The sequence below is a fragment of the Arctopsyche grandis genome, chromosome 3 (assembly GCF_051622035.1).
Source record: "Arctopsyche grandis isolate Sample6627 chromosome 3, ASM5162203v2, whole genome shotgun sequence".
Lineage (NCBI taxonomy): Eukaryota > Metazoa > Arthropoda > Insecta > Trichoptera > Hydropsychidae > Arctopsyche > Arctopsyche grandis.
Genome location: NC_135357.1, coordinates 14,989,929 through 15,014,368, shown reverse-complemented (window position 1 = coordinate 15,014,368; position 24,440 = coordinate 14,989,929). Strand labels below are relative to the sequence as shown.

At 32.7% G+C, this 24,440-nt stretch overlaps 1 protein-coding gene across 2 annotated transcripts in view; it reads right to left on the bottom strand.

Annotated features, from left to right (window-relative positions):
- The window catches only part of LOC143909398 (heterogeneous nuclear ribonucleoprotein L-like), a 167,511-nt gene that overhangs the window by 26,644 nt on the left and 116,427 nt on the right, over positions 1–24,440 (bottom strand). For both annotated transcript variants that reach the window (XM_077427361.1, XM_077427363.1), the window contains exons 3-4: positions 22,883–22,968; positions 9,881–9,977 (exon numbers count right to left, since the gene is read on the bottom strand). In XM_077427361.1, the coding sequence (XP_077283487.1) occupies positions 9,881–9,977; positions 22,883–22,968 (183 nt within the window). The remainder of the gene's footprint in view (positions 1–9,880; positions 9,978–22,882; positions 22,969–24,440) is intronic.

The following is a 24,440-nucleotide window of genomic DNA, read 5'->3' as shown; positions in this document are numbered from 1 at the left end:
GTCTTTAAATTGTAAATATGTATGTACATACATACATATATAAATTATATTAAAATTCATCGAAATTTTTTATTATTTAAAATTACACTCTTCATAAAAATAGATGCTAAAATTGAACATTTTTAATGCCCTAAAACGCTAAAATGCAAAATGAAAATTTTTACGGTGAAAAAATAAATTAAATTAGTGAGTTAGTCGAGGTTATCACTGTATAACCCCGACCGGCAAAGAGAAGATTAACGTCAGGTTCCAAAACGACAGGTGGTGCTCGTAAAGTTAAACAAACGTCCCATTCACGACATTAATATTGACTCGGGGTGGATTTAACCCCTGCCCTTGCCAAGCAAAAATTGGGTCCCATAACGGCTGAAGAGTTTGCGTTAACTGCAAACGACACAACATTAAGACCTCTACAAACTGTCTAGCAAATATTTAAGAACATAGAAAAACATATCCATTTTATGTAACGGGCGTATTCTCTCTCGATACATACTATGAATATGGTGACATCTTGTACGAGTGATATCACTTAGAACTAAAATATAAGTGTATAAAAATGGAAAATACTGGTTCAGAGGTTAAGCGAGCGGTAGTATCTCGTAACGCGTTTGAAAGTAGGTGGAAGTCGATGGAGGGCGATATTAAACTGTTGAAAAAAAAAAGATAATCTCTAGGGAGGGTCGGCGCTGTGGAGAAACTAGGCCAAAAGAGGGGATGAGTTTCAGAGCTCCAATATAGGGTTGCTCCGGTTGGCGGTATCATTATTCATGTCCGCTCTTTCGATATCCAATAAGATGATAATGTGGACCGGGGCGAAATTAAATCATACGGGGACCCATCCATATTTCAACGGAGCGATTTATCGGAAACGTTAAATTCAAAATTTGTTATAAAAATGAATCCAAAGATTTAAAATTCAAAACTAGACCGCAATCACCAACTAAAGATTAGTTTATAAATTTCCACAATATCAGATAAGTATGGATGGATAATATAAAATACATATATTTATATGGACGAGTGATAACGAGTCATTAAAACAAAATATCCATAGTTAATTGAGTCACATTTCCGTTGACCGCAACATTCGGTCCATTAGGGGGTGACCACACAATCCGCCGGGACATTCCGAGCACACATATGCAAACAAGCAGAACAATTTACCATTATGGGATGGATTACGACCCCTATAAATTGCCCCAAGGACCAATAAAAGCGCCCACGGACGTGGCAGCTCCTCAAGGAGTCTGCAAGAAGAGCGTTTGCATTTTCTTCTCCCGCCCCCTATTGCGATCGTTAGCATTCTTTGAGATGCAGTGATGGGATGCAATCGTACGATTCTAGTGCATTCGAGAGTACACTCGAAGCAAAGCGGTGACGTAAATACGCTTATTACGAGGCTAAGATAAACAGAGAACAGAGCCAAGTATTTGGAAAAGTTTTCAAGTGAAGCCATAGCTGAGATTTCATACAATAATTAAATTGCGTTTTTATTGTTGTTTTATTGCAGTACAAAGTACAAAAAAATATATTTTTAAATTATCTCCCGGAACAGGAAAACTTTTCAGCTTTCGTCCCGTACTTAATAGATTTAGAGAGCTTTCAAAGAGAGTAAGTCATTTCGATTTAAAAGTTCTAGGTTTGATATATTTACGTTTAAACAAAATGTACGTAGGTATAAATATGTACACATGTATGAATTATATGTATATAAGCTAAAAGAGTTAAGCATAAAGCGATAACCTTATTTTATTTGTCGTCTTCGAAAAATTCTTTTATTCGGTTTCCCTTTGTTGTGAAAATGTAAAAATACATATATATTGATGTTTGTTATTCTTACATACATAAAAAAATATTTTTGTGACACTCATAAGTATTCGTTTATATTTAAAGGTGTTTTGAAGACAAATTTAAAAACAACAATTACAATGTCTAAAAATATTTTATTAAAATATTATATTTGTGTAGAAAAATTTGTTTGGTCATAATTTTAAAAACATTTAGTCAAAATAAAATACATATAAGAAAAAAATTAAATTAATGAAAGCTACATATGTACATATTTACGTACATTTTGTTTTTTTTACATCTTTCACTAAGAACCAGGGCTGTGGAGTGACTTTACCGACTCCGACTTCGACTTGAACGATTTTAATAAGATAAACTTTTTTAGCCAACGTATAAAACGGTTAGTAATAAAAATGATGACTAAATTTCCAAATATAAAAAAATTTAAGGAATTACAAAATCAGTAAATAAGAGGTAAGTAAAAATGACATGTAACCCAATTTATTGAATTATTGGCAATGAAATGGCTATAAATAAAAAGTAAGTATATTCGTAGTATATGTCTATGAATTTCAAACAGAAAATAAATCAATTAAATAAAAAAATGAGAGTAAAAAGTACGAGATGAAGGAAGCAATCCGTTTTGACCACGACACATCAAAATAAGTTCAATTTAACCATTTTATTTATAATGTAATTTAAATTCCTAGTATTCTTTCATATAATCATTTTTATAAAGAAATTATTGAATTTACTTCAATAAAATTGGAGACTAGTTGATATATACCGTAATACTATTAATTAAATTGAACTTAAGTAGGGATGCATATCTTTGACTGCAAATTAATGCATATCGAAAAAAGACGCAATCGTAACAAATGGGTGAGAAATATTGTATGATTACTATATATGTAGACTCATACTATATTATCGAGGATGTACAAATAAATTGTAATTAAAATGAAAGCTTTGTTTTTTGATTAATTAAAATTAAATACGAATTAAGAGGATATATCCAAAAAAAATGTAGAAGAAAGCAAGGTAGATCAGAAATGTATCACACTGAAAATGTATACATAATTCCGTACTATGAAAGCTATTGAAATCGAACTCATGTCAAATCGATCATATCAGAAAAATAAAATAAAACGAAACCATAAAAGTAATTCATATACTATGTATAGCCAAAAATAAATTTTTTCACTGAAAAATAATTGTTTAAATGAAAATGAAAACGGAAAATTAAAATTGGCTTGACTGTGGAAGCTGACGCCATGCGTCACTCAGGGGTTCAGTCGAACGTGGAAAAACTCGAATATTTTTGAAAACGTTTGCGTCACTGCACGGTTGAGCAGTTCGGTGCGCACCGTGACCACTTTTTTGCAATACAACGATATCATATTAATGAGAGCTCTGCAACATTTTGTTTTATCATTTGAATTCGGGATAGGATCATACACACGGGAATCATATGAATCATTAGATTTCAAATTGCGAGCTTGCGGCGGTGGCTCAACGCACGCGATTTAACGAAGCCAAACTTTAGATATCCGTTGGCAAATTGTTCGATTTGAGTTTTTGTAAATAGACCGAAATAAATGGAGCACAAAGAGCTCGTTCAAATATATTTCCGTCAGAATATATGTAATACTGTTCACGTATGCAAATTATATGCGAAGAACCCTTGCGGTTGGTCATCGCTGTCGACACGTGCAATTAACGATCGCAATTTACACTAATGCTTTTGAACATCAATTATGAACGCTTCGGAGTGTTACTTTCCATTAAAATTGATATGTTTACGTAAATTTGCAATTGATTACTCTCGAGATTCGATTATGACAATTTTAAAATGATGCGAAAGATGGAATAAAAAATTTAAAAAGTGTTAAAGCGGGACGTGTATCGCTTAGTTTCTTTTTCGTCGGATCGACATCGTCTCTCGATAGTGAAATGGATAAACATTGCAAACCGACAGGAATGCAAAATAGGTTTGGCGAAATTGGCTTTCAGAGGAAGAAAACTGAGCACTACGAAACGCGCGTGCGATGCATATAAAAAACATTCGAATTTTTCTTTTATGAATTTTTCTACAGAGCGTGCGCCACGAATGTACAATGCCAAATTAAAATCTGAAACTTTGATGTTATGTTGAATCATACATATATTATATACGGAAATCAAATACAAAGCGTATCAAATGATCTAAAAATAAATTGTTTTCCAGGGGAAAAAATTCACATCATTTATTCAATTCGAAATACGTAGAAAAAGGTCCGACCTATAAACCAGAATCGTGACAATGCGAGAGGGCAGTTTTTCCGATAAGCCTTCGTCAAGCCGGGAGTGCGACGCTGTTTCGGTAGTAATTTAACTTATCCGTGGATAGATCTACCAGATAGACAGCTGCGGGATGGACGGGAAAGGGGTTACTTCTGGGTTTCATTTGCCACCGTCGCCCGGGGCTGTTTTTCTTCTAGTTCGTACCAATTTCCTTTGCCCTTTTTGTGTGCGGCCTCAACCAACGGCGAGAAGGAAACTCTTACATTGTACATGTATGTTTGCTTTCTTTCTGGCGTGGTTTTCTTTCGTTCTTTTTGTGAATGCGGTTAAACGTTGCCCGTTTTATTTGTCGGTGCCGGCAGCTTTCTAAACCCAGTCGTGCCATATCATTGACTTTGATAACAACCACTACAAACAATATATATTGAATTTAGATTATTAACATGGTTTTATACTACATATATGTATTCAGATAATTCACTATCAAAAAATAAACATTGTCGAAAAAAATGTGCCTTATTGAATAATATATCAAGAATGTATGGGGGAACGGATACGAGAAAAATATGAGGTAAATCTGAGACATTTAAGATATTCATCTGAAAGAACCGTATTAAGACCACTTAAATATGGAGAAAAAGAGAAGAATAACATTTTCTGACATATTTGCCTCCAAAAAAGATGAGAAAGTTAATGAGTTACAAACACATAATATATTCCAGGCTCGGTATATTTAGACCGGATGAAGAAAGTCTAGGTCTCGAAACAATTGGAAGCAATGATCAAAAGGGAATGTCAGCTCAAGACAGGGAGAATTTATATCCAACTTTAATAATAAGTTGTGATAAAATACTTAAGAACCATCATCAATATCGATAAGAATTTATTATACACTGTGAAAACATAATGGGAATACCGATAAATTATAATTTATTATTTGAATAACAAGTTCAAAATGTACCGCGTAACATAAATAAGCATAAATTTTATCGCGAAAAGAAGATAGTAAAGAGGAGATGGGGATTAGTTTGTACGATTACATCGTACCTTGTTACAGACTTCGCGTCATATTTTCGAAATGGCAGAATGTTAAAAGCAAAAACAGATACCCAGAAGGAAAGAAAGTGCGAGGAAAAGTTGGCGAAGCGACGCCCGCTTTTGCCTGAAGAAAAACCAGAGAGTAAAAATGCTGAAAAAGTTGTATACTTCCTGCTGAAGCAGGGCAAAAATTAAAAAAAAATTCAGTAACTTAGTGGTTTTTTTTAGTGCTAGTTTCTTCAATATTTCAATTAATTTCAAATACAATATCAATACATATTCGATGATAAATATTCATACATTTGTACATAAACATATATGTACATATATAATTCTATTTAAGCTGCATCTTCGATACTCACTTGGCAAATGGTTAAAAGCTTTTTAGCATAAATGAGAAATGATAACGTTCAATGGAATGCAGTGCATACTTATGTACACATCACATAAGTATAGGTACATATACATATGTATGTACATACATTTATGTGTAACACACGTAGCACTGGAATCTGCATGAATTTGAACGCGTGACATTAATGACTATAATTGCCCTCATTTGAGGGTAAAAATAATATTTCACGCAGAAATATCAATTAAGCAACTTGCAATACATACAAATTTTATAAAAAATAAATAAAAAAAACTCCGAAGTCTTTTGTGTAAAAATGAAACTATATTGTAAAAGTTTTCAAGGAAAAAAAACAATAAAGGCCTTCAAGTTCGTTTGAAGTTTAAACAAGGGGAACATATATACATATACTACAAGGAGAACGTTTAATTAATTTCAGAATATTATTATAAAATATATTAAAAATGGTTTCCCTGAAGCCCGAGAGTATGAAATAGTGGAATGCTAGTTTGACGAATCGCCGGATAGTTGAAAACTAATGAAATTTCACACCGGTCAGCCAGAATTCATTCGTGGTTTGTTAATGAATTGTCCTGAATACCATGCTCAAGTTTTCCAAAATAGTTTGGAAATAAGCAACAAACTGTTTCACCTGTTAGTCATGCACATACAAATATACATACATTCATACATAATAACTTTAGGGCGTTTTAATAATACAACAGTTTCAAATTAAAAATCTACTTTATCTTTAAAATTAGCAGCATTTCATCTTCATATGTTTGCCATACTCCATCCACGTTTTTATTCATACTCAAGAAATGTGGTGATGTTTTAATTAATATGATAATTTAATATATGTATGTATGTACATACATCATATATTGCTTAATGATGATGGTCTAGCACTCAACCCTAATGAGTGCTTGACTTATTTTAAGTATGTATGTACCTATCTATGTATAAATGTGACGAGAAGTTAAAAAAGAATTTCCTCTTTTCGAAATGAATAGAATAATGCATTTCGCTCTACATTTAGCTTGTAAAATAAAAAAAAACACATAAAATGGTCGTTATAAAGCCCAACGTATATCAAAATTTATCGCAAAAAATAGTGAGGGTGGTTCCGTTCTACGCTCAACGTAATATTTTCACAACGAAAATCTCCAATTTTTATACCGACATATTTTTTAAAGAGAAGCAACGACGCATGACTAATGTTTACATGGGATGAGATTTATAATATTTCGGGAAATTAATTGCTGACAAAGCCCTTTCGCACGCCCCCAACATGAATGCAATAGCGTTAACGTGATTGATCATCGACGGCCCTTCGATTTTATTGGACAGAATAAAAATACGAAACTTCAAAGGAATCAAATGTGTGTTGGAAAAAGTTATAACAAAACCTATAATTTGAGTCTAGACATGACTATTTATTCCAGCTACTTCATGGAGGCACAACATCGTTATCTAAGGTTTCTGTAAGGTTACTGTCATAAAATAGCACATATACGATAGTTCAGAAAGGGACTACGACAATTTCCGAAAAGTGCAATTCCACTTATAAAAATGACACTCACACTTACGGATATGTTATAAACGTATCAAAGGGGCGGTGCGTGTAATGAAAATGTCGCCTTTACTACATATGTACATATGTATATTAAAATAAATCGACTGTGAAATGCCGTAAAGGTGAAAAGCCACATAATAAAGCAAAACTGCAAACAAGTTGTATTGTGGATTTTCACACAATAGCTAAATTACACGTATTGAGTTGCGATTACATCTCTATAAAAGTTTAAGCTCAGGAAAAAAATGGTCGAATATACATACATATGTATATAGGTACATAGGTAAATAAATGAGCATTATATGATGCGAATATAAAAGAAAAACTTTGAAATTGAAGAATTTAAAGTAACAAAAAGAGAATATCGCCTCAAAGAATATGTGATGTTACTTTTAAGACCAATGAAGCAGAAGAACGAATCTGAAGTTAGCTAAATCGTTTTGGAAAGTTTAAATTGGAACTGGGTCGAATTGGAACCAGTGAAAAATGTATGGGACAACATCTACTATTTATTTATTGCACCGCGAAAACATCTCGCCCCGTTTCGAGCAGCAGATACAACACTATTCAGGCCTGAAAAAGTTAGCCAATAAAACTATAAAAGTAAACAAACGAAACCATTTCAATAAGTCTTGAAAATCCTTGGTGAAATTGTTTCAATTCGATTGTCCTAAAATATGTCTCTTTAATTTTTTTTTTTTTTTATATAATAAGAAATGTTCAATAACATTTTATTCAAAACGAATTTTTTACTAACACTCACCTACGTGTGCAATAAATTGTCTCATAGGACCATGGGAGGTCTTATTTATTATACTATGTGGGTGCCAAAATTGAAAGAGCCAAGTAGAAGCTGAGTTGGCCGTATCGAAACAGAGGCTTTCATTCAAAGTTGAGACAAATCGATGAGCGGTTATAGTAAACGTCGCGCGTTGTTAATCTGTCGGCGTAAGACAATAATAAATCACGGTAAGGTTTCGTTACAACGGCCATAATATGAGGACACATTTTGCGACGCCTCACATTAAATACCGGCAAAATTTATAGCCATGGGACGCCACTGGTAAATCTCCTAGGTGTAACATTTCATCTCACCCTTTGGCGCAGAACGGCAATGTGAGCGTATACCGAATTCAAAGGGGTCGTAAAACGAAAACAAAAAAAATTGCAAACACTACAAATAGAGAGTTTTCCTAATGGAGCTAACCCACAGGAGTATATTTTGACATTTGCAACATCGTGATAACTGTAGTACAGTATAAATCAAAATCATAAAAAAATGAATGGTAGTAATGCAAAAATATATTATTGTTGCTATATGAGCCGTTATATTTGAAAGTGGCGGAAGTCCAATTTTCAGTTCCAAAAACACTATTTCTGTATGACTTACATAATTCAAAAATTGTTTTCACTTATTTTAATTTGTTATGTCCAGAATCATGGAAAAGCAGAATAAACGTATTACAGGCCACCAGTATTTTAAAATATTATTATTCAAATATTATTTACTCAATGTTTTGCAGGATATTTCTCGAAAGGAAGGAAAGTGGACTTATGCCACTTTCAATTATAATGGCTCATAAAGTGACTCTGATTTTCATTTATCGAGAAATAAGAACTCTCAATTTAACTTCTTAAATTTCTCGAGAATTCTCGAGAAATTTTGATAAATGAAAAAATATATGTTTTGGCATTATTTTTATGTAATTTTTGTATGTATTATCTTAGTGTATACATAATTAAAATAAAAAAAAACTAGAAAAATAGTAAAACATTTCAATTTTATTTTATTAATTATAACGTAAATTTACATAACTTTATCTCTGACAACGTTGATTTTATTTTATTATTACATATGTATGTATGTATGAATTAATATTAGATATGTACATTATTACATATTATTTTTAAAATATCCCTTTAAAAAACACAAGCCATCTAAAGAAGAGACAGACATCCCGGTTCTTTATTTTGTTCAGAAATTTTCGGCCGTGGAAAAATTTCTCGTTTTGTGTTGACGTTGGTTTAATTGAGAAATTCTTGAGAAGGAACACTAGGCTCATATATGCATAGGTACATACATACGTACATACATATATGTAAATATAATAACGTACATATGTATAGCCTTGATTTTTATTATTTTTTAAAAACTTCATATGTTAAGTTAAAAGGTTGTCAAAAATTGACGCTTACATAATCGATTACGGGTTGAATGTAATATAATTATACAAAATGATAAAAAAATAAGTATGCGCTTTTGAAACGAATCGGTCAGTCTGGCTGCGTCAATGCAAAACACTTGCAGGAAATGCGGTTTTTACTGCGTTTCAAAAGCCGCCATTAGCATACGAGTAGCCAGTTGCATTTTACGGTGCACCACCGCTTTCCTAAGATAGAAAACTTTCTGCATTATCAAACTAAAACATTTGCTATAATGAAACGAAAGCTAAATCTAATGGATCATTGGATCACTTCTGAAATTTATTTATTGGTAATTTTTTAAATAAATAACTACAAATCGGTATTAAAACATATTAATTAACTAGTATGGTTAAGCCTTGTGGTTTTTGATTAAAACGAAAAATATTTTTAAAATGCGAGAAATTGGGGTTTATAAGAAGAAAAATATCACTGTCACCCGGTGACTGATGACGATGCCCTAATTTGAATAAACGGTCGAGGTTAAAGCTTTCGGAGAGCTTATTATATTTTTTTAATGTATATTTTTGAAGTTGATTAATTACGCACTACAACGAGACCTTATGGCTAATTAAGCGTTGGCGAAATCTCGTTAATTTCAAACTTAACAACAAAATAAATATAAAAAAGTAATAACTTACCTTAGCAAACTCTATCTTGAGGGTACAGCATCCTGAATAGATATCTGCTCCGTTGAGTGCTTCTTTGGCTCTTGTCGCAGATTCCAAGCTATCAAATGTGAAGGTGCTAGTTAAGGACATATCATATTATCAACATTGGATATATTTTCTCTCCGGGGCAGTCTAATTCAACCGGTCGCGTTGTGGAGGGTTCGGAATATCGACGAGCATCGAAAAAAAATGTAATCAGAACCTTTCAGCGATTTCTAACAGTCCAATCTGAGGTGAGTTCGAAGCAGAATGGGATGAATGGGTGAGGAAATGAGGAAAAACCGTATGCGAATTGAGAAAAATCCATTTAGACCGAAATGAACCCAGAACCTATTAATTCAGCCACTAATACATATATAAGACTTTAAATATAATACGTAGTCATCTGTGCGACATAAATTATTTGCAAGATAGTAAAGAAAATTACTAAATGAACGACTCAAGTGGATAAAAATCGATTCAAACGAAAATTTTAATATATTTAGAGTTAAAGCGCATAAGCAGTTTAGAAAATAATTCTCGCCAGAAACGGTGGTTGGCGTAATAACTTTATATCAGATGGTAGACGTCGTTTTATTTTGAACGAATTTATGTAAAACGCTAAAATACATTGTAGCTTAATAACTAAAGTGTTGAGTGGAATTCTGTTAAGTAATAAATACAACGGTCATTGCCCGAATGTGTCATACGTATATTTTATAGAGTCATTCGAGTAAATATATAGGTAATTTACGCCTATACAAAAAGTTACATACATGTATATGTACTTATGTATGTATACATGTATACATGTATATGTACTTATGTATGTATACACATATAAAGTAATACAAATGGAAATATTATGAATTATTTGCGATTTAATTTTTTACTTTCAAAATAAAATATACGTTATGTCTATACATATATGTATCTATGCAGAATAAACTTATTGTACCCATTTCTATTTCAAGTGCTATTGAACGCTAATTCCTCGCGGCTCCATTCATTAATTCCTATTTATAGGGAATTCTCTCTTATCTGAAGGAGAGGTCAACCCTTTGTTCGTGATTTGAGGGCTTTTTAGCATAACTTAAGATGCGGTTTATCTATGATTAAGCCGCCGAATGAAAGGGTGCTTTACAACACAATGGGAAACCCTAAAAGTTTACTACAAAAAGTATTATACATACATTTAATTTAAAATTTCAAAAAAAGAATGAGCTAAATTTTATACAATAAAAAGCTTCATGAATTAATTTTCATATATGACTTAATTTGAATAACAAAATATTTTAGACGGGAAAAATGTAAATCAAGTTGCAAATTGCTCCCTCTGTATACATACAAATACGTGCTACATAAGATAATTTAAAACTTAATAAAACACAAATTAGAATTAATATATAACGTTGTCGATTTGTATTTTTATTAAGAATTTCTTTGGCAAATATGTATGTATGTACGTGAAGAAAAAGTCAAGTTTGACGATTTTTAGATATTGTCAGAGCAACAATAAATCGGAAAGCCCAACGGTCAGCTGTCGCTAGTCGGATAAGTGGGAAAGAGTGAGCCGTTTCCGGTGGGGCACACAGGAAACTCCCGGAGTCCGACCGCAACCGGAAGACAATATACGGACCTCTATCGTAAAGCCTCTGACTGGCTACAAAGCCCCCGTTTATGTACATACATACATACATACATACTCATACTACCGTATAACTACTAGGATGAAAAACGATGTGAAAACCCAACGAGACTTTTTATTCAACATATATTTTGGACTCATATATGTATACCAATACTAAACATCTTATATTAATTTGTATATATGTACATACAAGCACGTGTATTATATTTTTAATTCAAAAGTCTGTAAACGATAAAATTTAATGGGCATATGTATACAATTTAAAAATTTTCTTGGGAAATTCTTGATATACTGAAAAACAAAACAACGATTTCGTTGAATAAATAAAAACCGGAAAACCGGCTAGTATCGTCCGGGGTAAATAATCCGACCTCACCCGGAAACGAACCCGAAGACATTAAGAATTTAAGCGAGGCGGTTTGCCCACTGCGCCGAACGATCCATTACAAGGTTGTTAAATTTATTACAGCTTCACTATAATGAGATTAACTTAACGGCAGGTCTTACTCTCATACTCACGCACTTACGAAGGAAGTAAATATTTTGTATTGTCAAAAAATTGTTCACTTTATTGCGTTTCGGGGTTAATTTTCAATGAGAAACAATACCCCGCCTAATTTCAAGCTTCGAACAATAAAAGGTTGTATACTTTCAGTACCTAGAGAGTTTTGTTAAGAAGTTATTTCGAAATAGGGGGGCAGGGATGAAAGCCGCGATATTTTCTACGTCGTTCAAGCGAGAACGACGGTAGGGGAACATTTTAAAAATATAAATTTGTAAAGCTGCTTTCGTGAATTATAAAAGAGCGCTAAATCGCAAAACACAGACTGGGGATTTGGAATACGTGTGGCTCACTTAGTTAAAAATATATAAACGAAGATAAAACGTTTTGTGTGTCTGCTAAAAATGGGCAAACGGCAGAGTCCGGCAGAGATAAAATTATTAAATATAAATATTAAATTATCAGAGTAAAAAAAATTAACGCGCAGCGGGGGAAGGATGAAAACAATGCGATGGCAGAGATATGACGGGACGGAAAAGAGCAAATCATGAAAGCTCTAAATTATTAAACATTTTTACGAGTCGGTTAAATTAAATTATAATATAATCTACAAAATATACAAACCCAAAATTAATTTATTTCACATATATAAATTCATACAACAATTATTATTAAGTCGATGTTTTCATACTAGTATGTACGTATGTATGTTTGCGCATTATACGCTGGAATTAGCTACCCATACGTGAATTCATAAGCTAGTTATAGAATTACAGATTCAACGATCGGAAAAAAGAATTCGTTTGAAATGGGTTTTAGGTATACCTATGTATGTATGATATTGCGGAGAGAGCAAAAGTTGGGTCGTAATTCACAGAAGCAGCGGCGCTGCAAGTGAACCCTCGCGAAAAGTGCGCAAAAGGTTAGACTGGAATCTATTAGGAGCGGTTTAATTCGAGACAAAGTCGACGACTGCATAAAAGCGGCATAAAATCGAGGCTTTTCTGCCGCAACGTGAATAGGATGGGGAAAATTCTCAAGTATTAAAATGCGATATAAGGAGAGTCGAGTGTGAAATAATTTTCGAAAGCCGAGTCGGCGGAAATTACATGATATTAAAAGCGCAAACTCTGGTATATCTATTATATCTCCCATTCCGATTCTGGACGTGTTACAATATTGATTAAACTACATATTTATTTCTTGAAATGTGTTTTAGAAACATATGTATTTGTTTTATATTTATGCTAATTTTGTTTTTTTATTATATTTTATTTTCTTCTCATTGAATATTTTTTTTTTTGCTTAGCCATAGAAATGACTTGGGACTACTCAGTAATGTCACTGTGGCAAAATTGTAATAAATAAATATATAACGTATTATATGTATATTTTGACATTTTCATCTACGGTTAAGTGAATTGAATACATGGGGAAGTGAATTGAAAACACGTTACAAAACATTTCCCCTTCCCCTCTTCTTTGAGAATAGCCTCACAAATCTAATCTGTTTCTAACCCGCTTTGTATGTATGTAGACTTCGCGTAATTTCTAGTGTTATACGTATTTATTATACGCAATGTAAGATATGTATATCATAACTGAAACGAATCATGTAAACTTTTTTTAAACCTATAAAAAAAGTAGGAAAAATGTATACGAAAGACAAAGGTCGTGGCTGGTTAACAGAATGCCCTGCCGGTTATTTTTAAACGGACCACGTGCGACCGTGTCTCGAATGTTGAATTTTTCACTATGCTTTTATCTGACTAATTCGCCAAAGACACAGCGGGAATTTCCATTAACGATGGCATGTTTTTCTGTGACTGTAATTGCCTTTAATTATTTCGAGGTGATGACAAAAAACCGACGACTCGCTACTCGAAATATATAGGTTAAAACGTCGATTACATGGAGCTAAATTACACTTGCTAATTTCGCTGAAAGTTATATATATATATATTGCGTAATATATTGTACATACAAAAAATCATAATTACCACGACAAAAGTGACCAAATTATAAAAAGCCGAATGAACGGTTTATCCTTGAAAGAATAAATATGATAAAATCTAAAAATTAATTAGTCCGGAAAGTAAATACAAAAGTGTATCGTCAGAGACCGAAATTGCCGTTTTAAACGACCCCTCAAAAGAGTGTTTTTACGCGAGTCATAAAAAACGATAATAAAACCAGTATTATCAATGTTTATCTTTTTTTTTCGTTTTAGTTAAAATTAAATATAGTTCGATACTAATTAAAATGCAAAAAAAATAAATAGAAATTTCAACAAAAACACATATGCAAATATATATATTTACCTTACTTACTTGGCACGCGACACAAAGACGACTCGTCTCGGTCGAATTACCTCGTTTTTCGGCCAAATTTTATTAAAATACTCCCGCACAACAATAAAACATGGAAAAAAAGCTCTGGCTGTTTAACCGGACATAAATCTTACGACGATCTGTCGTAAAACGAGATAAGTCCGACACCCTTGACAGTGTGAAGATTTTATAACGATTTCGGGTCATTCAAAATAAAAAAAATTACTAATTTTCCAAATGAAGATTTAAACCACTTCAGAAATTTAAGCTTCGTTTAACTACTTCTACATGTATTATATAAATACATGCAGACGTAAGAACAACAAACAAGTGGAAGAAAGTACGGGAACTGATTTAACAGTATCCAAAAGAATAAAAGTCTGGGAGACGAAAATAATGGAGGCGAAGTATACGTAATGTAAATTGAGTGTTATATAAGTAAATTACATTCGTTTTGCTGAAAAGCATCCTCTAGTTTGTTGGCCTAAGGAAAAACTCTCAGCGTATGCACATAAAGTTTGCAAGATAACGATTCACAATAAACAAATTTAAATGAAACAAATAGAATACGCGTAAATACAATAAATTAAATTGCACATACGAATACAGGTCACACAAATGAAAGAGCGCCTTGTAAATTAAATCCAACCCACACTTTGAAAATACCAGTATCATCACAAACTCCCTGCTTTTTGTTTATCCCACGTTTTGGTAGATAGAGTCTATGTTCACTTTCGTCAAAGTCGTAAAGTGCGAGATAAACGTCGTCGTAAAACTGAAGAAAGATATTGTTAGACCGATATAATATTTCGGCATTTTATTTAAATATGACTAACTAGGAGTTATCTTAAAAAAGAAATTCACAATATGAGAAACAATAAAAAATATGTGAATATTACTAAATTAGACCAACGTAGCACATGTATTAGCAAGTTAAAATGGTTGATATGGCCATGAGCGGGTCATGTAGCTAAAAGAATGTATTAGATGGACGAAGAAATGGTATCTAGAACATAGCAAGGGCAATTTGAACGATCCACGTACATACATATGTATGTTTGTGTGGAACAAGTTGGATGGGGATTACTAAGGTATACAGAAATAAGGATTCGAAACGTGTTCGTATTGTATTGGAAAATGATGAAAATAACGCTGTTAAAATTTGCGTTATATTTTTAATTTATGACATCACAAAAAGGTCACCCTCTAACTTGAACTTCACACGTGTACAAAAACGGGGACACTGAAAGATTGTATACTTCCAAAACAAACTCGGAAAAACGATTTTACAGTGATTTTGCGTAACACTGACAAAGGCAATAAAATGCAGCGTGAATAATTTCCAACGTGTTCCGGAAAATTCACGTTTCTATACGCACGAGCTCAAGTTTCACGTTTATAAAATCCACAATACGTATGAGACTTTCCCATTGCAAGTTGGTGCAAATTTGTATGTGGATTCATATCCATCGATTCTCGAGGGAAATGAGTCCATAAACGATTTGACACGTAGATACTTTTCTCGAATAATTTTTGCAGTAATTTGGCGTTCACACTTTCAGAATTACAGGTACGTGACGTTGAAGAATCCGAGCGAATCGAACCGTGACGATCCCGACCACCACTTCTCAAAGCCATTTTAACACAGCAATTTCTAACCTCATCATAAAACTTATCTCGCAGCTTTTGCGAGCATTAAATTTGAACGAAAGAGCTTTCGTGGGTACATATGTATATGATACTAGTGGTTTTACGCGGCTTCGCTCGGTTTTTGTAATATAAACCGCTTAAACATGACTAATCTAATAGTAAACATTTTATTAGATTTATTTGAATAGTTTTATTTTATATAAATTTATTTGAATACTCACTTAAATAATAGTAATAATAAATTGACTGTCACGAACAAAAAAACATATATACTGTCTCTTTCGAAATTATATGTATACCAGAATCCGGTGCCTGCGCGCCCGGCGGCGGGGACTTCGAATTCTTTGAATTGAAAAAAATCGAATCGGCGCCTATGAATCGAAAAAAAAAAATCGATGACGTCACGGATTTACGAACCAACATACATACATACAAACTGTATGTATGCATGTACGAAATTATATATTAAACTAGCTGAACCCGGCATGCGGTGCAACGCCACAATATTCCATGCAATTCCCCGTTCCCGTTCTCGTTCCCGTTCCCATTTGTCGGGAAAACGCAGGCAGCGAATACGTTGGTCGCGACGCGAAAACGAGATTATAGCGTTGCAATGACACCCATTCCCGTTTTTCCCGTTTCCGTTCCCGTTTTTTTTCACAGTAATCTTTCCGGACATGCTTAAAACAAATCCTGAAAGTTGCATCGTAATCGATTCAGTGGTTTTGGAGCCTTTTCGAGACAAACACACAGACATTCATTTATATATATATAGATTACGAAGCACGTTCGCGATATACACAATAAAATTGGACGTACATATTTCGAATATCGTTTTCGGTCAATAAATATAGACCAGTGTTTGATTCTCTTCGAGGCCTCATCATTTCCTCTGTGGGGGGGAAAACACATCAATAATCCGACAACGCGCGATTGGAAATAGCTGGTTGCGTCAATCGGAAAAACCGTGGACGAGAAAGTGGATCCCATCCAATTACTATCTAGTGCCTCGAATCAATTATCACAATAAAAAATATTTAATAAAAGTAAGGAAAATACGTCAGCTAAAAATTTTATATCTACAAGATGGTGCGGCGCATTTCTCCGGAGCGGAAAAATTACTACAATTTATACAAATAAGTTAAAAAATTTAACGGAAAACACGTCCAATAGTCTATATTAAATATAATCGTGTCAAATATGCTAATGATATTTATTTTTACCATTCTATGAACCTTTGGCCCTCGGATGACCGCTATAGAAGTCATGCGGAGAATGGCGTGACTCACTTTTTAAACAAAATACTTCGGGTGTCAGTTGACATATTTGGTCATCTGAATAAATCTTACAATATATAGTTTTAATTTTTATTGTTTTTTTTCTTCGTGTATGTATGTTTATACAAAATGTTTTGTTATGTACATATTTTCTGAACACAGTGACATATTGGGGTAACCTGTTAACCTGTTAAGTATATGTGTATTAAAAATAAATAAAATAAGAAAATAAATTTATGGTCGAAAACTGGATTTAAAAATTCGGTAAAAAAAGTATCGCGAAAATTTGCAAAGGGTTAAGGGTGACATTGCCGCGCCGACAAACCCGCGCAAAACAAGACTACAAAATTTAATTTAATTTAATAAAACAGGAGTTCCTTTTAGGAGTGTAGAAGGATAGGAGAAAGAATTGTTTTGTTTAAAAAACAATGAAAAGCACTAGTACGGAAGATTCGCTATCTTTAACTTTATGCAACCGAATGCAACTACATATTTTAAGGACTCAAAATATAGAAACAAAGCATTAAATGTGCTAAGATAAAACTACAACCGTCATAAAACTTTATGAATGCGTCGCGAAAGATTAATTTTTGCCTTTTGTCGGCATTTACTTTATATTCAATTAAAGTTCAGCGTTATTGATACCTTTGAAAAAAGTGTTGTCAATTATTTTCATTGCAATCGGAAAACTAATATTGTATTAAACAAAACAAATATTATTTTATTTTGCAAGTATGAATCAGGTTCTTGCAAAAAAGTTTTTTTGTTACCCACGTTACTGATGTCTAATTTTAAGTGTATTTTAATTTTTATTAGATATAATATATTGTAATTTACTTTTGCCCTGCGTGACATTGTCGTACGTGGCTATGTCGGGGTGCCGTATTGAATTACATTTAAAAAAAACATGAAAAGTTCAAACTCGATATTCTTTGATAAGATGGTCAGAAGCCTAATGAAACGATGTGAATAGTTTTGTTAAACAGTATTGCCCTTTTCAATGTGCGTCGTCTAATTACTATGACAAATATTTGATTTGTGCGCACTAATTTAAGTTCGACTCGTATTTGCTCAATCTCGAGCAATCAGCATGATTGGGTGCCTACGCCTAGCCTGTACTACATACATATGTATATGTATGTACATTCGAAGAACATTAAAAGACTCTAGGAGAATCCGTGACGTAATTGATACGATTTCGACTTTGCTTTTAGCACCCACACGGGTGTCGAAATGACAAATTAAAGCACTCGAATGAATCAGTATTTCTGGAACGCGAATCAGTCAAAGGGAATAAGCATTAATTAATTGGAAGAAATTTCAACACTGTCCTCAAATAGGTACACGTTTATTTGAGTGGGATCGAATATCCCAATAATTGGTGTTTACTGTGCTGGCAAAATGAGAATATTTGAAAGTATCAAATTTCTAGAAACGTCTAAATTCAAACTAACTGAATAGTGTAAATAAACAGATTTATCATACCTTACGCAAGCAAACGAATAATACGGAATCATTAAATTTGGAAAACGAATGAATTAGATACAACCTTTATGTCGTATAAATATGTAGATAGAATAGCGTTCTGCAGATCAAAAGCTTTCGTTTCTTTTCACGAATATGTGTGACGAAATAAATATCTCGTCGCTTCGAATTTCATAGTGCCACATACATATGTACATACATGTAAAAAAAATTTTTTGTACAACCGTATTTGCAACATTTTACGTATTCAAAGTGAAAGTTAGAACACCTGAGCCACACCATGAAGAAATAAACTCGATGATATATGTATGTATGTATGTATGTAATCATTCAATGAAACATAAAAGCAATTAAGCTAAAAAAAATTTCATGGTGTGACTGAAGCACGTAAGCATTTTAGGAAGATGATTGAGAAGTTAAATGTAGATCATTAGATTATTCAATTATTCGAAATATGATTTTATTTAATTTATTTCTGGGAAAATTTTATATTAGATTACAAATTGCTTTATGCTGCGTACGGACCAAACCAACGACGATTTTGGTCCAACGTTTTAACCAGCAGGATAAAACCAGTAGCGTACAAAATATCGAAATAAAAATTAAATTTAAAAATTGAAATTAAATATCAAAACTAAAAATATTATTATTATATTAAAATTAAAATAAAATATTGAAAGTTAAAACAGAACATGCCCAATTTAAATAAATTTTCGAGATTGATCTAAAATTAGATCATCAACAATCACATACAGGTAATCCTCGACTTTTGTTTGTCGAAGATGTTTTGAAATACGAAGATACGCACTAAGATCGAAAAAAAATCAAAGAATTATTATTTTTACTTCCCCGTAATGCGCAGTTACTGAGAATATATCATGTGTTAGTATGGGTGACCGAGCGATGGCCCCAACCCGGAACGTTGTCGGTTTATCAAACGAAATTTTTTTAGTCTTCAATTGTTTCTCTCGTCGAAATAAATCAATTAATTAAATCATTTCAGAGGTAAATTTTATCGGATAATGTCTTCAATTGTTTCTCTCGTCGACATAATTCAAATAATTAAATCCATCTCAGAGGTAAAATTTATCGGATAATGTGTGATTATTAATTTTATTTCGACGAAAGAAAAAAAAACAGTTTTTTTGTTTAATGTCTCATCGGCGGCGGAAACAGTAGTATATCGTGACGACTTTTAATAAGAAATAACAACAAGGTTTTTTTCGCTCGTAATCAGAGAAATTATAATATTTCTCTGGTTGTAATGCGTATCGTCGTAATTTAAAACATTGTTGTAATTCAAAACATCAACGATGATCTAATTTTAGCTCAATCTCGCTCGTTAGCTTAATTTTGATATTTAATTTCAATTTTTTTATTTCGATATTTTGTACGCTACTGGTTTTAAAAGTTGGCCCAAAATCGTCGTTGGTTTGGTGCGTACGGACCATTAGATGAGTTTATCAAACCGATTATCGTTTAACCCTTTGGCTGCTACGAGGTTTTTCAATGTCAAAGCGAAAAATGCTAACATTTTGTAATTATTTTGAAAAAAAAAAATATAATATTTTTTTTTACATACTTACTTCGCCGAACGCTCGTAATTTTTATAATACTTTATATACATTTTTAAGAAGCAGTTGTGGACTCGTGCTCTCTCTTTCTGTCTTGCTTTTACATGCGTGCGTGCGAAAGAGATACCTACATATATACACTAAATAAGTTTTGACGATTGTTTTCCGACGCTCTATTTTTTCAACAATCTATTTTTAGACATCGATGTATCCTTACAACATGCGATATATTCGAAAAAGGTAGCGGTCTTTCTCTCTTTCTTTATTGGTTTTAATTGTGTACGTGTGAGCGAGACACACAAGGATGCGAAGTTTCTAATAATCAAATAATTTTTCAACATGTATCATAAACATTTTGTATGCATTTCAGTTGCATTTGATTGATTGCACGAATTCGTGACGTCTCGTGACCTATATAATTGAAAGCGGATTTCTAATGTTTTTTGCCATTTATTTTAACTCTGCAAAATGATATCGGACAGTGAAAGTGATGAAAGCGAAATAATAGCTCCTCGCCGAGGAACTCGACAAATCAGCAGCTCTACTGATTCTGAAAATGAATTTATCGACAATAATCAATTCCCAAGTAATAACTCCTTATATGACATTGACAACGAACCCGAAATTGAAGAGCTTTTATTTAAAAAATTGATAAATATTTATAAAGCATGATTGAAAAATAAATATAAATACGTATATAAAAAAAATATTTCGTGCCACTGATGCGCTGGCGACTCAAAGCAAGTATTGAAATACGACAATTAATGACGACAACAACGATCGTCGTAGCAATCTTCGCCTATTTCAAAACAACGATTTATCGTTGTTGTAGCAGTCAAAGGGTTAAAAAATAAATAAAAAAGCTGTGTGAGAAATATTTTCGGGTGAAGTATACATTTATTAAAGCTTTAAGCAGTCAGTAATAAAAAAGAACGAGGTTTATATTAAATTTTAAACATAAACGAGGCGTATATAAATCTGAAATTATAAAATAACATTGTGACCGTTCAAACAATGTCGATATTGCGCTATACATAAAAAGGCAGATCCCAGCCCCTAGTACGAACTACTATTTTATCACAATGTACGTATGTAAAATTAACCTTGTAATAGCGAATAGCGAATTCGACAAAAAGAAAAATTAAGATGAAAATTATCATACCACTTTACTGATAATGAAGAATGATGAGATGGATGCATTAATCGTGACCAGACAATCACACGTAGGAAGTTAAAATTTAGGCGCACGTAAGCGAAGCATTAGCCCGCTAAAGGTTACGAACGCATTAAGAAGACATTATGGCCGCGCAAATCGAGCTAAATAATTTCAACCCCCAAAAACACAAATACAAGAGTGTACAAAGGCATTAGCGGTAAAGGCATAGGTCGCCAAATTGATACAGATTGCCTTTGCTAGAAGATCGAAAGAAAAAGGATCTTAAATACTTAAACACAAATCCGAAATGCTTCCACTGTAACGGAGCGTCATCGCCATAAACCGCAAACGAGGCACTTAAGTCATTGAATATTAAAAGCAAAATTATTCAGTGTAAACACGTTCAAATTTTATTTCGAAGATTGCTTTTTTTGCGAAGTATAATAATTACGTATTTAAATATTAATAAAGCCATGCTAATATTAAATTAAATCAAGAGACATTTTAGTATTTCTTGTGTAGAACGTTTTCCATCGTCCAATAAATAATTTGTCCATAGCTTCAGCCCACCTGATGATCTGAATAGTCATCATGATTAACACTTTTCGTAATTTTTAAGTTTTACAATCACTCGTACACTTTTTTTCATAAATGAAAATCTTTCTATATTATTCTGCGAATATGAGAGAAATTTGATTCAATGTATAGAATTTAGTATAACTGAAAATGACATTTTAACTTGAGCAAGATTGATTTCATTTTAAACAGAAAACACCTCTACACATTGATAAACAAAAAAATATATCATAGGTTGTTAATCAACAGAATAATATCGTATGTTGTATATGCTAATACTCATAATAATATAGTTATTATCAAAATCCGGTTTAATCACGACGAATGGATAATTTGGATGAATAATTAGATAAGGAGTTGGTAGTCTAATCGCGAATATACCTCAACCCTTATGCTGGGTTTAATAGGCGAATAAGGTATTAATAGAGATTCGGGGTGGTTACATAGAGTGTCGACCTAATCGATCGTATAAATTGTATAACAGACCTGTACAAAGCGAAGAGCGAACGTATGTACGTCGGAATACAATATTATATTTGAATTGATTCATGTGTCACATGTAGAGTTTACGACGATCTACATAATACAAGAATATCAGCATTCTAGACCAGTTCTAGAACACAAATTGTACGTTAACTGTTCTATTGGTGTTCCGACTACTGTTATGTTATAAAACAGGATATGCTGAAAGAGTGATGTCATCGGTAAATATGTGATTGAAATTCGACGGAAATAATAAACTTACAGTTACATTGAATGCATTATCAGAAAAATAAATATTGTAAAGGATATTCAACCATGGCTTGAACACCATTCTTTTTGAAGACGACTATGCGTTGTACTTGTCCATGTGGTGTACTAATTGTATGGATAACATCCTGCAACAAACAGAAAATAAAAATTAATTAGTCGTTCATAAAGTAGAATAAAAATTAAATAGAAAACTGATAAAATAAAACAAAAGAACAAGTTTTTGAAAACATAAACCAGCAGCATAGACTAGTGATAAGCATATATACATAATGTTTTGAACAAAGTGGTCACGGGTTCAAATCCCACTGGATTCTGCTTTGTGACTCCAGATCGATCGTTTCCTATCAGAGTTTGCCAATTGATTTGATTTTCATTGAAACGGTTCTAACAAATTGGCAGCCTTACCCATTTTCTCGCAAATTATTTAGCGTCTGTGGATGTTAATTGATATGTATTTACTTTTTATAAATGTACAATGTTTCCGGCCAGGAAGGCGCATTGGGTTTACCTGTTAGGTAAAAATTAATAAAATTACGTAAATATGTGAATGTATACGTATAAAATTGAATGTATACGTATAAAATTGATGTATACGTAAATAAAATTTACGTATACATCTTTAAATTTTCAATATACACAGTTCTCACTATTACAAGAAATTCAACCTCGGTTATTGTTATACCCGAGTTCCTCTGTATTTATGTAAATATGACAGATTTAATAAAAGTGCCATAAAAAGGAGAGCGCTTATCGTAGTAAAAATTGAGAAAAATACGTGTCGCGTTTCACATTCGCCAGGAGAAAATGATATAAAAATGCAATGAAAATGGTTCGTCATGAGAGAGGGGCTCAATGAAAGCGTCGTAAAAAATAATAATAATAAATGAAATTCTAATTTTACGATATTCCTGGTTTTATTTTTTCGATCCCAAAATAATTTTAATATCTGAATTGACAGGAAAACTTCACCATTCGTATATACATATGTGATGTAATAAAAAATTCAGAGTGAAAAAGTTAATAAATGCCTTTTTGTGGATAAATATATAACGGGAAAAGCTTTTTTCGTGGTACGCAAAAGTAGAAAATACCTTGGTCCACCCCCGACGCCGAGGGATTGTACGTTTTGAGGAATGAATATCAAAAAGCACGAAAGGGTTGAAAGTTTTATTAACAACGATTCGCGTTGTCGGGGGAGCGAAAGTTTCGCTCGAATAATTGTGAATAAAATGTGATATCATCCGCTTCCGGGTTATCACGCTTTGCGCGATAATTCGTCATTTTGGGAAGGATATTAAAAATGAAATTTTGGGTGGAAGTCATATTATATTTAGAAACCCGAATTAGAGTTTCGCTCTCGAGAAAATATAATACATATTAAATTTATATGCAGTGACGTTTTCTTTGTGCCTTCACAACGTCACCGCTCTATAAAAATATTTTCTCGTTCGTTTTAACGTCCTTCCAAATCCGATATCCAATTAAAATTTGAACTTTCTACGAATAAAAACGATAGAAAAATCGCACACGTCAATGGAACCGATGTATTCAATATAGTACATGCAAAAAAGTTCGAATTTGTAGAATCTATTCAAAT